General features: G+C 41.4%; 1 protein-coding gene across 1 annotated transcript in view; it reads right to left on the reverse strand.

The window, feature by feature from the left end:
• The window catches only part of htr4 (5-hydroxytryptamine receptor 4), a 163,817-nt gene that overhangs the window by 108,840 nt on the left and 35,993 nt on the right, over positions 1-18,984 (reverse strand). Inside the window, exon 2 of the mRNA XM_041944232.1 lies at positions 10,880-10,958. Within this exon, the coding sequence (XP_041800166.1) occupies positions 10,880-10,935 (56 nt within the window). The 5' untranslated portion in view covers positions 10,936-10,958. The remainder of the gene's footprint in view (positions 1-10,879; positions 10,959-18,984) is intronic.

Raw genomic sequence — 18,984 nt, forward strand, 5'->3', positions numbered from 1 at the left:
TCCATTCCTTCGTATAAAGATTGAACCGAGTGCGGCTTCTTATACACAATGACATTCTGGAAATGAGCATGTGCTGCTTCAGCGGGTAATTTACAGGTAAATCAAGGAATCAGTGCAAACAGGGATATTACACAGGGTCTGAAATTATAAATATAGTAAATGGCCTCAATATAAAGATAAATATAAGTATAGACCCCCAAGATATAATATAGTTTATTTAGATAAATACAGTCAATAGGCTTTTTTGGAGAAAACTTAACACAGCTAATAAGGCCCAGATAGAGTCTGAGGCATCTGTCTGCAAAAAGATATTCTTCTACTTCAGTGTGTTCAAACTCCCACTTACTTTGGTACGGCTCGGATAGACGATCTAGTTTAATTTGAATGGGAAGGGGTTAATTTTTGAAAACATTAAGCAAAATGTCACTTAAAAGATGTTGAACAGATTAGTTTTAATAGATAAAAGGTCACTGAATACATTTGGTATTGTGTTTAAAGGACAAGAAGACGGAAAGATGTCCTGGCTGAAGTGAATACACTGGATTTAATTATTTGAATCTTCTGTCCAAAGTGATGAACAAACTAGGGTCAATCCAAACCAGACTTGATGAAGAATAAATGCAACAGTGCTCAGGTTCATGTTGCAGTCAACCTGTCAATCATTTTCAGCTAAATTACTGCCACAACGCCAGATTTAGCAAATATCCACAGCTTATGTGGACACTCTGTGCTCAGTGGGCTGGAACATTTCTGCAAACAAACCTTTCCACTGTAAGCCTCTTGGGCGTCTCTGCTGCAACTGTTACCGCCGTGGATTTGAAGGAAATCTGTTGAACTGGTTTACAGCGTTAAACAGGAGGAGGAGGCTTCCTGAGCTGAGCTTTCTGTTACAGTAACACCAAACAGAGGAGAACACAGTCTGCAACACATCCATGTCCCGTCAGACAGCGTTGTCCCTGTTGATAGAGCTGCTGCAGGGACGCAGCAAACAGGCCTGTAAACAAGATAAATTATTGCTCATTGTATTATTATGGTATTATATTATGATGTTGTATTTCATAAAGGCTTTATATCTGTAAAACCCAGAGCCTAGAAAAGGATTTTATGTTCTTATTTATTAATTAGTGCATTTGAAGCTTGTTTATCTGTTTTTCTGAAAACTAAGGCTGCAATTAAACATTACTGTTATTATTGATTAGTGTGTGGCTCATTTTTTCAATCAATCAAAGGTTAGAGCCTTTGATCGACTGACCGACTGATCCCCTCATTTTTTTATGGCATTAATTTTGACAAGTCTTATTCTAAACAAATATGTTTTCATAATTAACCGGCTTGCTTTTTATTTCTTCACTGATTCAATTTCATGTTGGTCTCATTGTTTATTTGTCAGAGTTTTTGTTTGGTTGTATGGGTTTTTGCCATCAGTGTTATATATTTTCTAATTAATTCTGTCATTATCTTTGCAAAATAAGACTAAAGTTTTCATTTTAAAGCGCCGTCCAATGCACACAATCTGTAACGAGAGTACAACTAAATCTGTGGAGGATATTCCTTCACATATTTAGTTTTGCATATCCTGCGTGTATCCTGCGGCTGTAAATTCTCACTCCTGGTCTAATCCCTTCCACACAGAGAAGCAGCTGCTGCGGCTTTAATCAGCGGTGTGGAGGTGGTGACGACTAAAACCACAAAACAGGAACCCAAAGCAAACAGCAGAGTTTTCCTCCACATCATTAAAATGCACTCCTCACTGGTGCTGCATGGCTGCCCTCTGTGTGCACGCATCAAAGACAGAAAAGAAGATTTATTGACTGTGGAAGTCTGTGTGTGTGTGTGTGTCAATAAGATCATGAGCGCTCTCTGCAGCAGTCTTTTGCATGTGTGCATCAAAGAGAACAACTCTGTGTGAAAACACTGGGCAGACTTCAGCTCTGAGCCACTTGTCAGCACAAATTAGCTAATTGTTCTGCACTTCAACATGAAATATGACATAGTTGTTTTAATGGAGAAGCTGGCAGAGACACACTCTTCCAGCGTCTCTTTCGAGTTTTATTTCAGTTTGTTCTCGTCTGTGTGTTAAAACAACACGACTCAGGTTCAGCCCTTCTCTGCACCCGAAGCAGGAGGGACTTTTTAGGATGGGAGCTTTTGAAGAGGTCCCTCTTCCTCCATTCATCCTGCTTTAGCCTGTGCCAGCGCCGCAGAATGGACATTCAGCATTTTCAAGTGATAAATGGTATAAGAGTCTTGAGCTTGGTGAGGGATGAAAGCAGGGAAACGAAGATTAAAATATTCTGCACAACCCTTCACATTTGATACAGAGAGTAAATGTGAAACGGTTACCTGTGCAGAACACAACTGTGCTGAGGACAGAGATGAGCAATGAGGTCTGCTACTGAAAATGTGAATTTCCTTACAGTGTTTTCGCAGCATGTTTGATACCGAAACCAGAACTTCTCTGTCAGCAAACTGCAGGATAAAGTAAAGAAGGCTGCTAAGTAAAGATCTACTGCTGCCTTTGTTTCCCTTTACATCTGGCAAAAAGAAGAATTTTCTCCAGGGTGATATCATCAAATAGTACAATATGTTCCCCATTTATCCCTCAACTCCATTTCTTTAGCTCAATACAGTCCAGCTAAAGAAGAATAATGTTAACCTGTGTGAACCTCAACCACGGCTGGCCAACCATCTCCTCTTATGCAGAAAGCATTAGCGCACTTGCTACATGTTGTTTAACATATTCCCATATTCACAAGCTTGGTGCCACAGCTGAGATCTGAGGAGCACTGAGGCCACCAGGCCACACTTTTCTGACATGGTCTATGATTTTAGGAAATCTGACGGATGATTCTTCTGCTCGCTTTATGTTCATTTAAGTTTCAAGATTTTTAGCAAATTGCCGCAACAAGCCTCTAAAGGTGAAATAGCGAAGTGAAGCTTTAACCAAACCTTCAAACCAAACTGAACAGAGTCACTAATGTCGCTGAGAGAATCAGCAGCATGTAGCAGTGGAGCTCCGCTGACTGATTGACAGATCCATTATGAGCTCAGCCGTGTGCTACCGCCTGGTAAAAAGCTGAATGAAAGACAACAAAAGCCACATAAATGATCATGATTTGACGACCCTCTTGCAAATCGGACCTAAAAAAAACAAGCTATTAATCTTCTTGCACACGTCTAATTCTGTATGGAAACCAGCATCAGACTGAAGCTACTGAACTTATAGCAGAAAGCAAACATCACAGCACTGTGATCAACGGTGCGTTCACTTACTGGTGTGCTGAAGTGCTTTTGAATGCAGCGTGATTATTAAGCTTTGGGAAAAAAAAGGTCGGAAACGTCGTCGTCAGTGACGCTGAATCTACGATCTGAACTGAATGAAACGATTTGAAACAGCAGACAGATTTTTTAATTTATAAGCATTTATTTGTGCTCATATTTCTGACCAATTGGAAAATGTTAACCTAATATTCATCCTCATTTTAGCTCCAGCAGCTCTTGTCGTACTTGGCTACGCTCCACTTTCTTCACCAGCTAGTCGCCAACTATAGGAGCACTAATCGTCATAACAACCACATCTCAAAAAACTTTGCATTATGGGGCCACAAAACCAAACCATTGAGCTGAGAGGCACCAAAATGCTCCGTAATGCTGAGGAGAAACTGCGTAGTTGTAGGATAATTCTCCTGTCAGCCTGAAAGAAAGCTTAGAGGCTTCTTTTTAGTCGTTCCCCCAAATTTCCTCCCAACAACGAGGACCCAGTGTCTTCCTCAGAGCTGCCACACCCATGCAGGATGTTTGTGCAAGCGCTGCGACGAGACGTGTGAAAAGCAGGCTGACTGGGGATGCTGCAGGACGTGTGTCGCTTTCTGAGAGGAGGGGATCAAAGAGCAGGAGGAGGCACTGGAGGCTGAGCCGACACATGCCTGGAAGTGCTGTCAGTGACAGGTGGGATAAATCACCTTGTCAGGCATGAATGGAAACAGGTTAGAAACACTGTATAATGGAGCACTCAAGCCATTCAACACACACACGCGCTCTCCACCTCCTGCTGACTCCATGGTCCATCTGGGAGGATAACACATTCAGAGGCTTGGCCAATGTCAGCTTCATCACCGGAGATTTTGACGGCATCTTTAGCGCGTTTCCTTTCAGATACAATCGTTCCCGAGCTGAATGGAAGCCTCGGCTTCCTTCTTTGTCGGCGCCTCGGTTGGCGTGTGCGTGCTCAGCTTCATGCATCAGCAAGTGCTTTTTTTTCTGTATGAATGGAGGATTTCTTATTGAGATTACGTAAGCAGTTGCTGAATGAATTATTCAGTCTGTGATTTGAAAAAGATGGTGTACTGTGTTGGCTGCCAAGTCTGCACTCTGCAACGCAGCCACCAAACGGCATAAGTAGGGCTTGAATGGAGGGATAGAAAAAAGTAGAATGGGCTCAGATTGTGCTGTGAGCTGCTGCCAACGCTGCAGTGAACAATCGAGGTGTCAAAATGATCTACAGGTGGTTTGAAGTGATGGAGGATGAATATTAGGGAAAGATGCGGGGGCACCGAGGGTCAACCCTGCCACATCCTGCATGCACGCTGTTAAAAAAACACTTGGATAAGGTTTACACACGCTACTTCCTGCGTTTGCACTGCGTTTTCTGACCAATCACTTGAATTTGAAGCAGGATTTTTTATTGCCAACACGAAACAAACACTTCAGAATACGCTGATATGAATCAGCTTCAAGGGCAAAGGTATGAGGGCTGATGGCACACTGACTCTTCATTAATGCATCGGAGCCAGCAGCAGTTTCGTGTTGTCCCCACCGATCTATAGTGAGTGATTCAAAAGGGTTCGGACGCTGTGTAAAATGTAAATAAACCACAATGTGATACTTTGCTGATCCTTTCTGACATAAATTCAACTGAAAACAGCACAAAGAAAATATATTTATGTTTGACCTCAGCAGCTTCATTGATTTTTGTAAATATCTGCTTATTCTGAATCTGATGCAGCAACATGTTTCAAACAAGTTGGGACGGGAGCAACAAAAGACTGGGAAAGATGTGGAATGCTCCAAAAACACCTGTTTGGATCATTCCACAGGTAAACAGGTTGATTGGTAACAGGTGAAAGCATCATGATTGAAAGGCTCAGTGGTTCACAGCGAGGATGGAGCGAGGTTCAACACTTTGTGAACACGTGATTGGATAAAGGAGATTAATACATGAGCTCAGGAACACCTTCAGAAAACTGTTGTCAGGTTTGCAAATAATTGATTCTGTTTTTGTAAGTTTTTTCTTTGGAATCAGGGTTGTACTAATTTAATGAGGAAATGTCGTTAATTAAGTCAAAAAAATGTTGATATTTGAACGTATGTTTACTGACATATTTCATTTGTCTTCCATGAATAGGCAGTGTTGTAATGCAGCATTCACTCACAGTGACTGCAGCATTATTCAACTTTATATGGTGAATGAGTTTTCTTAGATTACAGTTATATGTGGGATTATTTCCCCACTAGTTATTGTTTGCATCAATATCGTCACCTGGAGGACATAATTTACGCCCCTTAGCCATCTCTATGCTACATCCGTGAATGGATTACATAGATGGCCAAAAATAAACACACAGCCGATTGAACTGAATGAATAAGCAAACAAGAGAATGAATGAGCAAACAATTGACAAATGTACTGTAACAACACAAGCGAGCAGAGGCGACCTGCTCTTTCCACCTGTCTGTTTGGTTTCATGCTGTCTGAGGCCAAACTCTCCTGTTGAAAGCAATCATCCAGAAAACAGGATCTGTCACGGGACACCGGGGGTGGTGAGGAGAGGGAGGGGAGGCAGCAGAGCGAGGGGGAACGCTGATTCAAGGAGAGGAGAGAGAAGCTCGCCGCTATCTGATCGCTCTCAGTCTGACCGACTGCATCGTATTGACATATGGCTCCAACACGTAGGCCTGTTCCGGGATGATCGCAATGGTTGCATAAAGGTCGCTGACATGAGTTATTGCTTAGCTGGATGTGTTCGACATGCAAAATATTAGGTGTTAGTTAAAGATAACTACAGCTGTGACAGTCCATGAATATTTGCAGGGACATTCTTCCTTCACACAGTGTTAGCTGGCAGAGTTTCAGGGTCTTCCTCAAGGGAAATTCATGCTCGCCATAATGACTTTTACTGTTGGTTCCTGTGCAGTGTTCTTGTTTATTCAGACCAGTTTCACTGAGAGGAAGCATCTTCGTTGCAGGAACACCCTGATCATATTTGCACAGTTACAAACATTCACACCTGGAAGCTGCTCAGTACAACCACTGTGTCATCTGCTGAACACTGAGCAGCTCCACTGGAGCAGCTGCCGTTTGCCTGCTAAAGGGACCACAGTGTTGATAATTTTCCCTTTGGGCAACCAGATTCATCCTGCCGGGGGACTGAACAGGTGACCTTCAATCACAAGCCCACTCCTCTAACCTTTAGGCCAGACTGTTGCTGCTTGTCCCACCATTAATGCAACCAGAAAGACAGCCAGGGGACAGAGGCACCATTTGCCACACAATGCTCAAGTTGAACAACTATTTAAGGTAGAAATCCTAAAGTTAGATTTAAATGCAGGATGCAAAATGTGCACGATGATTGTGTTTTTTTATTACGACATCTGAGCATGAAACTGAAAGCAGGATTGTCTTTGTATGTCTAACTGTGCGTCTTTGGCAGACCTCCAAACTTCTCTTATTATAACTCAAACCTGCACTGTAAGATAGACTAAATAAAACTGAAAATACGGTCAAACTGAAGAGAGATCAATTTGAGATAGAGCAAGTGCAGCAGCCATCACTTTTGTTTCGATTCAGCGGCGCAGCGTGATGGAGAGAGAGACGGTTTCTGCCACATCTGCATTAGGCCACATTTACATACTGTAAATGTGGCCTAATGGAGTGTAATGGAGTGTAAAGGAGTGTAAAGCTGCAGCACTGCACACACAACAGTACATGCTGTAATTGTGAGATGCATTTTTTATATTCATTATATGGAGGATCCACTGGAAGGTTATGTAACATACCTGGATGGACTGATTCTTGATCGATGTGAAAAGGGGGCTCTGTGACTACATCTGTTGTGCTGTATGGTGTCATGAACTTGGCAGCTAAAGCTGGCAATTAAACGGATGTGATTTTGATGAAATAAGAGCCCATGAGATCTGACTCCAAACCATCTGCACATTCCCACAGAACAATATTACATAAAATCTGTGTGACATGAAAAATGTATGCGCTCTCCCTCGCGACGAGCTAAGAGAAAGCGTTGCTAAATGGTCTCCACCAATCAAAAATGCTTAGAGATGGGAAGAACTGGGTTACGCATTGTCGGATTAAACATAAAAAATTAAAAACATTCTTTACTGGAAGGCGTTTAACGTTGCAATGCTTGCAATCTGTGGCTACCTGATATCGAGGAGGATACTGCTTGTGTATGTTTCCTCTGTGTCTAATCAGCTCTTTGGCTGTTTTTGCCTGCACTTGTACTTTGACAGTTTTGCTCTATTTGCCAATGATTATAAAGATACAGCTCCAATTACATTATGTTCATGAGCAGCCTGCGGTTCTATCAGTAAACCTGCCAAGTGGGAGGAAGTGGGTTATCATTTCAGAGGTGCTACTGTAGCTCATGTAAAATTTAAAAATCCCTCACAGGGAAGTCTACCGAATGTGAGCCACATTCAGAGCAGGAACTGTTGTTAAAAGGTGTAACCGGGGGAATAATCCATGCCAGAGGACAAACTCCTGCATATATACTACATACACTGCATGTATGGTAAATGACAGATAAGACAGTAATGTGATTACATACTGACAGAGCATGCAGTCCAACATGTGTAATATGATAAATATAGGTTTCTGCTTCCTGGTAAGTCAGCAGCAACGGCATGTAGTGTCTCCATTAATTAAGAGACAGTGGATTTAAGCTTAACCATAAGCCATATGAGATAATGATGCTAATTATGCTAATTTGGCATTAAAAATGGTTATGGATGTTATACCTGCATCTGTGTTGGTGTATAATTTGCCCACCACCTCATCTTGAGCTGTCATCAGCCAATAAAAATGACATACAAACACATACGTTACCACACTACTTAACACATATGACATGAGGATGTATGTATGTAGGGCGCTGCGTGGGCCGCCGTGAGACCACATCGTAGATCGTACTCGCTGGCTGGAGCTGTTGGGTTTCTCTGCTGCTGCTGGAGGCTGAATGAATATGAGGCAAGATGCTGAGTGGAAAGGAATGTAATTTTTTCGATGAATTTCTGAACATCATTATCACCTGAAGAAGTAGTTCCAGCCAAATGTGACAGAAGTTGTGACTTTTATGGCACAATTTGCATCAATCAGAGTAAAGCGGTTAAATACTAGTCCTGTGCATAACTACAATACCACTAATGCTAATATGTTGTAACGAACAGTATTGCCTGATTGCTTGATCAGCACAGTTTTAGCATTTCAGCCTCTTCTTCTTCTATGGTGACGGCACAAAAAGCAGACACGCGCTGACTTGTTTTTCCTAACAGAACATTAGGCAACAGGCTTCTTCTGTGTTTTGCTGTTAAGGTTAAATTTGGTTCAGTCAAGGTTGTCGATTATGGTTTAATTTCCTTTGATGCAAGAAATTATTGTGGCTAAATCCACATGGTGCACAAGTTACTGCTCTGCGAACAATAACAGGTTTCATTACGTACAAATAAACGCAAATGTCCCATAAGAACAAGCTCATTGAGAATACTGATTGAATTGACACAACAGAAACCAAATGTGAAAATCTAATGAGGTGTTTGCAGCCATTTAAAACACAGCACAGACGATAGGAGTGATGTGTTGGGGATGTTTGTGCTCTCCAGCTCTTCCATCTCTCACAGTTTCCTTAGAAAGAGGCTTGTTGTTGCCAAGGTAACAACAAAAGGTGATCCAAATAAACAAAGAGCAAGTTTTTGACATTAAACTAGCCTCTGACAGAAGAGCAAATATCCACAATACAGAGATTTTTGTCAATGTTGAGAAGATAATTGGTGTATAATTTCAACAGAGACATAGAACCTGTGTTCAGTCTGTCTGTCCCTCTGTCTCTGGTTAAACATTGCAACTTTTTCTCTTCTTTTCAGTCTGTGGGTCCAAGCAGTCAAAAGAAAGTGGTCCGACTGTGCCATCAGAGTGACGATTTAAGAAAACTTCTAGCCTCTCGCTCACCTTCAGGCTAAAGGACATTAGCCAAGCAGAGAGAGCTATAAAATGACTTTACATTCCAAAGCAATGAAAAAAACACCGAACAGTTTCAGCAGGGTCCCCGTTTTAATCAGCAACAAGCCTGAGGGAAAGAAAACTACAGAGAAATCCCACACTGTCTATTGTTTCCTCAGCTGAACCAAACGTCTGAAGAAGAAAATGCTGTTGAAGAAGACACGAGGGCAGTCAATTCATTTTTCTATGTGCAGAACTTTGAGGCTGGTTTATTACATGATGCCAGAAAATGCAGTTTCTCATTATTTTTTTTTTGGGGGGGGGGGGTTGTTTGTAGCCTCTTTCACACAGGTCTCAAGGGCTCACTGAAAGGTTTGATGAGTATGAAAGTGACGCCAGATCCACTGAGCATCTATAGGAGATGATGGAGGACGTGATAGACGGCATTCCACCACCATCGAAACACCAAATTAAATTAATATCAGTGAGCACTGCAGCGGGTCTAGAAGCTCATGGTGGAAAACAATCTTACTGAGACATCTTACGCTTTTTCCTTTAATGTGTGTAGAACCATCATCCATAAAGTCTGAGCGTTCTACCATCAGAGAATACCAGAAATACCCTTTGGCACCCTTAATAATGAAGGTCTATGAGGTGAACCAGACGTAAAGACGCAAACATAATGCATTCAAATACAAGAGACCAGTAGGAAAAATCCAGGCAGTCACTCTATGCTGCCTTAATCTTACCAAAAAAACGCCATTGACAAAATCAATAACGTACTGAGAGAAGTAATACTTATGAGAAGACGAACTAAAGGACAACTACATAAAGTGAGTACCAGCAACCAACAATGCTGTTTTTATTTTAAATTCACATTTTTGAGCTTTCATAAACTAAACCTTGACGGTCTTTTGTTTACATGCAGGGCCCGCCTCGTAGAAACTAAAGACAGAACTCTATGGAAACGACACAGACATGGGAATTAGAAATCATATCAAGCAGCAAAATACGGTAACAGACATGCCACGATGAACGAGCAGGAAGTTTGAATGACAATGTGGAAAGATTCACAACCATACCCACATTTTTTGGGGTTGTCCCAAATCAGTGTTGGCGAATAACATGGAGAAACGTAAATCCACCAGCTGTCCGACAATGGAGGGAAAGGTTGAAAAGTGTGTATTTGAAGTAAAAGCATAACAGCCAAACTCCAACTAAGGGCAGATGTCTTCAGCATCAACTGGACACCAGTAACACTGCAGCTACAGAGGCTGATTAAGGACAAAATGGAGTTCAGCTGTTGCAGTCTACATGTTATTGGAGCCATTAACACAGATGTGATTGTGAATTAGTGCATGTATAGTGACAGACTAATTGAGATTTCCCTTAAGCCTCTTTTCTTTAGTCCCCAGAGTTTCCCAGTGGCCACATGAACAAGTGTTAAACACATGGGTGATTGCATATTGATTAGAATGAGGTTTATTGGGTACCTTCGTATGTCTGTGATGCCTCTATGAGCCGGAAGCAAATAAGCCAAAGTTACTGTATGTAATTTGACAAACGCATGAAGCAACGTGCCCACTGTCAGGGAGTGTTCAATCACAAACACGGTGATTATTCTACATTAAAGTTGATTAAAACTCACCTCTCACTGACAAGCTCCTCCATCACCGGCATCTGGCCTGCAGCGCTGACATTCATGTAACCATAAATGCAGAGAGTCCCTGCAGACAGAAGATCACAATTAATAAATTAACATAATCATTTCTGTTATTATAGGCTGAACTTTTAATTACAAATATAAAACAATTCATGCAGTCCACAGGTTCGGTAGATTACATTAACATAAACGTATTAAGACAAATCAAAATTATGCAAATGCAACAATTTTCTTTGACATTTGAAGTCTGCTGCCAATTGACCAACACTGTGTGTTCTGCAACAGATTTCACGCTTACTGCATTCTACTGTTGTGAGTATATAAATGTGTAGTATTTGAATAAGACCCCAGTTTTCCCAGAAGATGTCACACTTTTTCCTCATGCTAACGACTTCCTGTCTCACTTTTTTGACCCTCAGGCTTTCGTCAAGATCAACAGTCACAGTCGGACACAGGACCTGGTACGTCCTGTAGGTCACGCCATAGCAACACCTCTGACGGTGATAAGATGTTCAACCATCAGGGAGAGAAACAACACCAAGAGGCCTTCAGCGAATAAGAACTTTAAACACACAGGGACAGGAGCTTCAGCCAATCAAATCACTTCACACAAGATCACAACGACCACTATGTCTCCTGTCACATGTGGAAGTCCATGAGGTGACAGGTTGATCCAATAGTTGTCCACACCTAGAGAGTAAAACATCCAACTTATCTTCTCAGTTCCAATATATTTTAGAGACAAGAGGTTAATTCAATTCAATTAATTAATTAACTACACCTTTTTTCTTACTCTCGAGTCTACTACCAGTCATCAGCACCACATTATAACCCTTGGTGTGTGTCACATTTCTATTACACATTGTTATTGTATATCAGTAATTACGGAGTCCCGTCATCTGACCTTGAGAAAACGACACATTCTAGAAAATGAGCAAAAATGATGAGGATTAGGGATTAAGGATGAAGATTAAAGCAGAAATAATGAAAAATTTTACCACTATGGCCTCCATTTCGTGTCTTATCTATAATTAGGTCATTTATGGTCACCAGTGACATCAGGTGACCTTATCTCTTGCCAACAGTAATGAGCACCAGAAAAACAAAGACAATAGGGCTAAAAATTACCAGCACAACACTCAGTCCCAAGTGAGTCTTGGAACAATGTTAGAAAAGCCACGTTTCCATTGTTCGTCTTGATAATATGAACAGATGAGACCCAGAGGTTGCTGGAGATGAGAGGTGAAAGGTCAGCTGTATAGACCTGATCCGTTCCCAATGACATATGAAAGTGTCCCGATGAGTAATCTTCATGCACAAGGCTATATATGTGCCTGCCAGGAAGATTTATTCTCACATACACAAACCGTATGCTGAGAATAAAGAAGCCGGCCTTGAATCAAGTGTCACACGAATGCATAAGAGCCCAGGTCTGAGCTGGTTGACGTCAACTCACATATATTCACACAAACACATGCAAATCCGCCCATTCCACCAAACATGCATGTTTGTATGTATGTGGGTAGAAGCATCCACACACACACACTTGCACTAAGCCTGCTTACATTCTTTTATCTATAACGGTAAAGCTCTCATATGTATGTATTTGGAAAAGTTGGACCTTGGATTACATAGAAAATCCCAATAAATCTATGGCAGCGTATATTAAATCTATCTTGAGTGCAAGGAAATGAAATTTTTGCGTTTAATACCTGGACATGAGAATGTGAGAGCCTCAAGTTCAGTTTAGATTTATTTTTTTAACTTAACGTACTAAATAGGAATGAAGACCCTTTATTGAAATTCAGTCATTTGTCGGCAGGTTGCGTATATTAGCAGCAGTGTTGTGCAAGTTACTTTAAAACTGCAACCAGCTTCTCACCAAGACAATAGCTACATGACTTTTCTAAGTACTCATCAGCAGAAGTGCATGTTACATTACTCATTGCATGACCGCAGTTACTGAACCCAGCTCCATGCAAAGCTACCTTCCAACAGCTTCAGATCCTCCACATCACGTCTGCATTAAACACATGAAGAACAGTCTGAGTTTCCAGCAGCCAGCCTGGAGGAATTTATTGTCCATCAACAGCTATCTTAATGTTAGCATACAGGTCTGGATTCACACGCCCTCCAAGTCTTAACAAACCAGGTGGTTTATCAGTGGCTAGCAAGCCTGCGAAGAAACAGAGGTGTTTGTCCCCTGTTAGGGGAGGCTTGCTGTGCCAAGCTAATATATCAAACCAGCCTCTCTGCTAAATGCACAGAGTTTAAAATAAAATGAATTATTCTATCCATGTCATTGTAGCACAAAAAGAGAATTCGCTTTTTTCTAAAATACAAATCTAGCATAATTCAACAGCATGGAATGGCTCAAACTGAAGAACAGCACCATTTCTGGATCGTGTAACTGCATTTTCATTTAATATCATGCAACTATGATCTTAACTGGACAGGACTGTCACCTTCAAATGAGATGTGCTCTGCAGGTGCCATGACTTGCAGTATATTGCACTGGTATGCACTTATGTCGCCATGTGAGCTGTTCTTTTGCCTCACAATTTCCTGCAGGGGAGGACATTTTTTTCTTCGGCTACCTATGAAAGAAATTGGAGCAAAACATGAGCTCACGTGGCCACATAAGTACATACTGCTGCAGATTTCCCCACATCCTTCGTACACATGTACAATGCAGGTCATGGCACTAGTGTAACCGAGCGTTCTTTAACCCAGAACAGATTATTATATCATCATGAGACTGACTGGCCACCAGTCTGAGATCTGCTTGGCACCGTCTTGAGTTCGCGGCGGGCCTGCCGACTCTGTTCTATAATAGACACAGTCGGGGAGGTGAGGCGAGTTGAACACATGACAGAGCTAATGGGCGAGGCCGCTGAGAGGGTTTACTGGAGTCTGTCAGCTCTCATCCACTCACACAGGGGAGGAAAGGAGGAGTACACGGAAAATGAAGCTGATGGAGCAAAGTGAAAGAAAAAGAAAGGTAATCACAGAAAAGGAAGAAATACTGAGCACAAAGAGTCAGGAGGAGGCAAAGGTGATACAGCGAAAACCTGCATTCACATGCACTGACAGTTTCTTCATCTGGTGATTTAGGAAAACTGATTTCGGGTTCATGCGTGAAAACATAGCAGCGGAGAAAGAAAAGCCCAGGTAAGCTCCAGGAACAGACACACTGTTAAGATGCCAGGCTGCTGCAGCATGAAAACATCTGAAAGTTTGGACTTTCCCAGCATTACAGGTACATCCCGCTATCCACAGAAGCCATGGCAACAAGCAAAGGCAGAGGAGCCAGAAAAGCCGCGTTGGTTTAAAGCTGGCAGGCTGTGCACGCTGTGGGCGGGACATCACAAGTGGACAGAAATATTCTGTTAAGAGGTTTATTCATGGCAACGTGAATGGGAGACTCAGCAAGGTATCAAAAGTGCATCACAACAGTGGAACGATGCAGTCCTGAACCAGCATGCAGCCATGACATGTAAACTCAGCACTGACGATATGAGGAAGTGGTTTTGTTTACATCAATGAAGTTAAACGACTGTTGGTTCTAATGGAGCTGTTTGCTCGGCGTCTCCCTGCAGCCTTTAAGAATGACAGAACATTCCTGACTGAGTCTCATAAAATATTTAATGCTACGCTGCCGGCTGCCCCTCAGTTTTGGAAAGGTGTCTGAACGGAGGCGTGGCGGCGTGTTGCTGTGTTGATGTGATCCTGGACCTGCATTAACCCCAGTCAGCTCTACCTGATCTGTCTGGCTTTTTAAAAAGAATCATTAAAAAGTTTATTTTATGTAAACTATTTATTCTTTTGGCCTTTGGTAACGACCCTGATGAAGTCAGAAAAGTTGACTTGCATATAACGGGAGTAAGAGTTTGAGTGAATATTTGATGCATTTAATCTGTTTCTTCTTCGTTTTTATTGGTTCTGATGCTGTTCTAAGACCATATTTGATGTCAGTTTGACCAAAGATCTAATTTCACTAACCAGCTGATTTATTTGACACCTTCAGGGTTCTAAAAAATGCATTTTCTAACATGCTTTTTCTCGAGGAACCTGAATTCTGCATGAATATGATCCATCATCTTGAAAGCTCTGAGAGGCAGCTAAATGGCACTGAGATGATTAAGAGGACCGTGTTTCAAGGTGGCGCCACATCTTTTCCATCAACAGCTGCTCACCCGTCTCATACATCAACACCATTATTCAGGTTTTTGGTTGCAAAGAGCTCGAGCTGAACTCATCTGCTTCACTCCCTGTGTGCACAATACAACGGCACGAGTACAATATATAGATAGAAGCTTTTGTACTTTTAAACTTTCAATGGATGTAAAGGCTTGTGGGTTTATTTTATTACATTAGAAAATTATATGTATATTATAAAAACAGATATGAGAGTTTGTGACTTGAGGTAAAAAGTGGTGTAACGACACAGGACGGGCCGCGGCTAGCAGATTAGCATAAACTTCAATAGATACTTCTGCAACACAAAGCATGGACGTCATTTAATCCCAAGAGGATGCAGCACCTGAACACACCACTGCAGCTAATATTCCTGCTCTGCCAAAAAGACGAAGCAGTCCAATCAATGGTTCCTGCTGTCCTCGTACAGCAGTCTCTCCCGGGAGGAGCTGACAGAGAGGAAAGATGTGACTCAAATACACAAAGTGAGAAAAAACAGAAATAATGTGAATGACAGGCGATCACAGATGTGTCACAGGAAGAACTGCAGCTAAAAAGTGAGCCAACGAGTGAGCTCAAATAACAGAGACAGACACACGAAGACCAGCAGACAACTCCAGACTGACTGAGCGGAGCATCATGGGGGTGGAGGTCTCGACTGTGTTTGTTAAACTGTGTGGCAGAGCTGGTTCAGGTCTCCTGAGGTTCAGCCAAAGGTTTCCAGTGAAGGTGGGGCTAATCTTCCAAACTAAGCTGCTGTGTGCTGTCAGCCCAGTGGCCCCCTGGAGGCAATAAACTGAGCACCAGAAAAAAGAAGTAAGGAACTCCATATTTGTGCATTATACTGCACAATAGCTGTGAAACCACTGGGGTGCTGTACGAATACTATATCTATGAAGCAGCATCATATTTAGGTGGTACAGAATGTTCTGTTTAGCCTTTTATGCTTGTTAAAATGAAGACCACATTTTCTGGACCCACTTTAACTCCTTAAAGTGGCAGCATGTTAAATTAAGTCTGACCTGTGCTTTAGGCTTTCTTCAGAGAATTTAAACACTATTTATTTATTTACACACTATAGTGCCTATGTACTGTAACTGTGTTCAAAGTGCTTATAATGTGCTGCATACACACTTATAATACAAGTATCTGGAAGTATTTAAGCATTTACTGCAACTGTGGTGTAAATTTCCACAAAGAAAATAATTTACTGTGACAATTTGTGTTGATGTTTGATTGATTACAAACGTTTTAAAAGGAAATACCTGAATCAGCAAATTCATAATCAGCTTTAATACATTAAACCTGCACGTCAGCCTTTGACTTCCCAAAAGAACCAAAAGGTCACAACACACCAGTTAGTTTTTCAATCAAAGCTAGCGACTGACTGATAAATTCAATAAAAATACTCTTTACAGCAAACAGCAAAAACAGTTTCTGCACTGTAACGTCTCACCAGCTCATTCTTCTCCACTACAAATCTCAAGACATTAGTTGTTTTTCAAGACTTGTGCATCACTTCTGTATGACGACCACTCTATTTATTAACTACAGCACAGAAAAAAAAAACAGTTAACTTATTTAAAGCAACATCAAATTTTTATTTTTTGACGTGTAATTGGTTTAGAAAGACGTAGGCACAGGAGACGAAGCAGCAAAATACAGCAGAGATTTATTTCTGGGTTATTTGCAGTGACCCAGGGAGGGGGGGCTGGATAACCTAAGAAAATGCTTTCTATTGGATGATACACTGGGTTGTAATCGCTTTAGTTCTAGTACACGCTGGTGTCCTGCTCTTATTACCAGGCAGATCTGCTCAAAATGTAGATTTGGGGATACGTGGTTGAGCTAAAGCAAGATGAAAGTTCAGTCTTTATGTTAAAAAAACTACAAGTACATGATAATTAGAATCTAAAAATTAACAGTGACAGTTAGGATTAATGAAGTCTAACACCGTTATTAAACAGTAAAGTTCTCGTGTGCATAGCGTGACTGCTCTGCCATGTTCACTCTGAAGAGACAAACTTCACACTCGACCTTTCAGCTGCTAATGCACGTCCACATGGGAAACACGCTGCCGGTCTGTCCGGGGGCTCCAGCACCAACACGACCCGGACTAATGGTGTAACCAGAGGGAGCGGATGGCGTCACGCCAGGCTGTAACTGACCAGTGAGGTTTGTCTCTCACACAAACACACTCAAACTGTACTGCTGAACTGTATTAGCTCATAAATTAGCTAATCCTAACTTTAACCCAAATGCACAGAGCTGAAATGATTTGTCTATTAATTAGTTAGCAAACAGGAAATACATTTAAATAACTGACTAAATGTCAGGCAAACCAACACATTTTAAGATGTCAATTTTATAATCAATAATGAAAATTATCGTTGCAGCCGCAAAACCAAGTCTTGGCTCTTAAACAGGGAAAAATATCTCCACCTTACAAAAACATCCCAGAGGTATGAAACTCAAATTGCACACACACACACACAGAATTGTGTTAAATAGAAAGCACTGTGAGGTTTTTCTGTATGATGACACCGACACGTGTTGAGAATGTCGCTGCACTCGGTGACCTGAAGCATCGTGCTGCATGTGACCAGGAACAAACACACTTCACACAGATGGACTGGAACTAATTAGCAGACTGTGTAAAGACAGACCACACACAAACCGAGAGAGCGCTCAGTCAAGTCCTCTAGATTAGTCGTCTTAATGATAAAGAACTTTAATGTTGTTTTTATTTTAGCTGAGTCTGGCTCACCTTCATCACCAGATGTGCCACAGTTTCTGTTTCATTTAAACGGGTTTCTACCAAATCAAGTTTATTTATAATGAGAAACCACAACTTTGTCTCAGAGGGCTCAACAATCTGTCTAACACACAGACCGACACCCTTTTCCTTCGAAAAACTCCTCAATGAATGAAACAAATCTGCTGATGGGTGTCTGAGATATTCTGCTGAAAAACACACAAACAAACAGAGAAACTAGCAAACGCAGACTGACACTCTGCATCTCTGCTGAAGGTGAATAACGGACGGAGACTTCTCGTGAATTCATCAGAAACGCAGGAAAGGAAGCGAAAGAGAGGCGGAGAGATCAAATGTCTTTCCAGAGAGACTTATCATCCAATCACATCAGAATACATTAACAGAAGACAGAAGCTCTCCTCGAATCAGGAGCTCTGAGGCACAAATTATGCCACAAAGTGTTCTCACTTGAAGGACCACAATCAGGAAAAAATGGCTGAAACAGGCCACTAAATTCAATGTGTACATGTTGTACTGCACTGAAGAATAAACAGGAAGGGTTATTGGACTGTGGATGATCCAAACCAGCAGATATGAACAACATGTTCAGTCAGCTTGTTAATGTCTTGTTCTTGCATCATAATATTGGGCACCAAATGTCCGGATATTATTCAGCTAAACATGCAAGTTTATACCAAACAAAACCTCTTTAGTATCCAAATATACATCAAATTCTAACAAACACATTGGCTAAAATATGAACAGTATGTACTTCCTGCATCCCTATTTTTTATCAGCCTCACTTAAAATTTCTGTTTTTGACTGAGGAGTTTAATGGCAGATGGTCCTCTAATTTCTGTCTTGGCCATTTCTTTCAAATGATAAAACAATTCTGAGAGAAAGCATAGATGTGTTGTTTGGATAATAGAGATGATTCATCTCCAAACTTCAGTCTACAGATAATAAGACTGGCAGCCTTCACTGAGCCACAGAGGCAGAGGAAGATATGAGAAGACAATGATCATCTGTGATCAATTCTTCATGGATTTGTAGATCTGAGGGTAATTCTTCAGCCTTAATTAACCAGTTTAATTAACCAGGAAGTGAAACTTGGTTCCTCCACGTGGCTGCAAAACCC

This window comes from Chelmon rostratus, chromosome 9 (genome assembly GCF_017976325.1).
Source record: "Chelmon rostratus isolate fCheRos1 chromosome 9, fCheRos1.pri, whole genome shotgun sequence".
Taxonomy (NCBI): domain Eukaryota; kingdom Metazoa; phylum Chordata; class Actinopteri; order Chaetodontiformes; family Chaetodontidae; genus Chelmon; species Chelmon rostratus.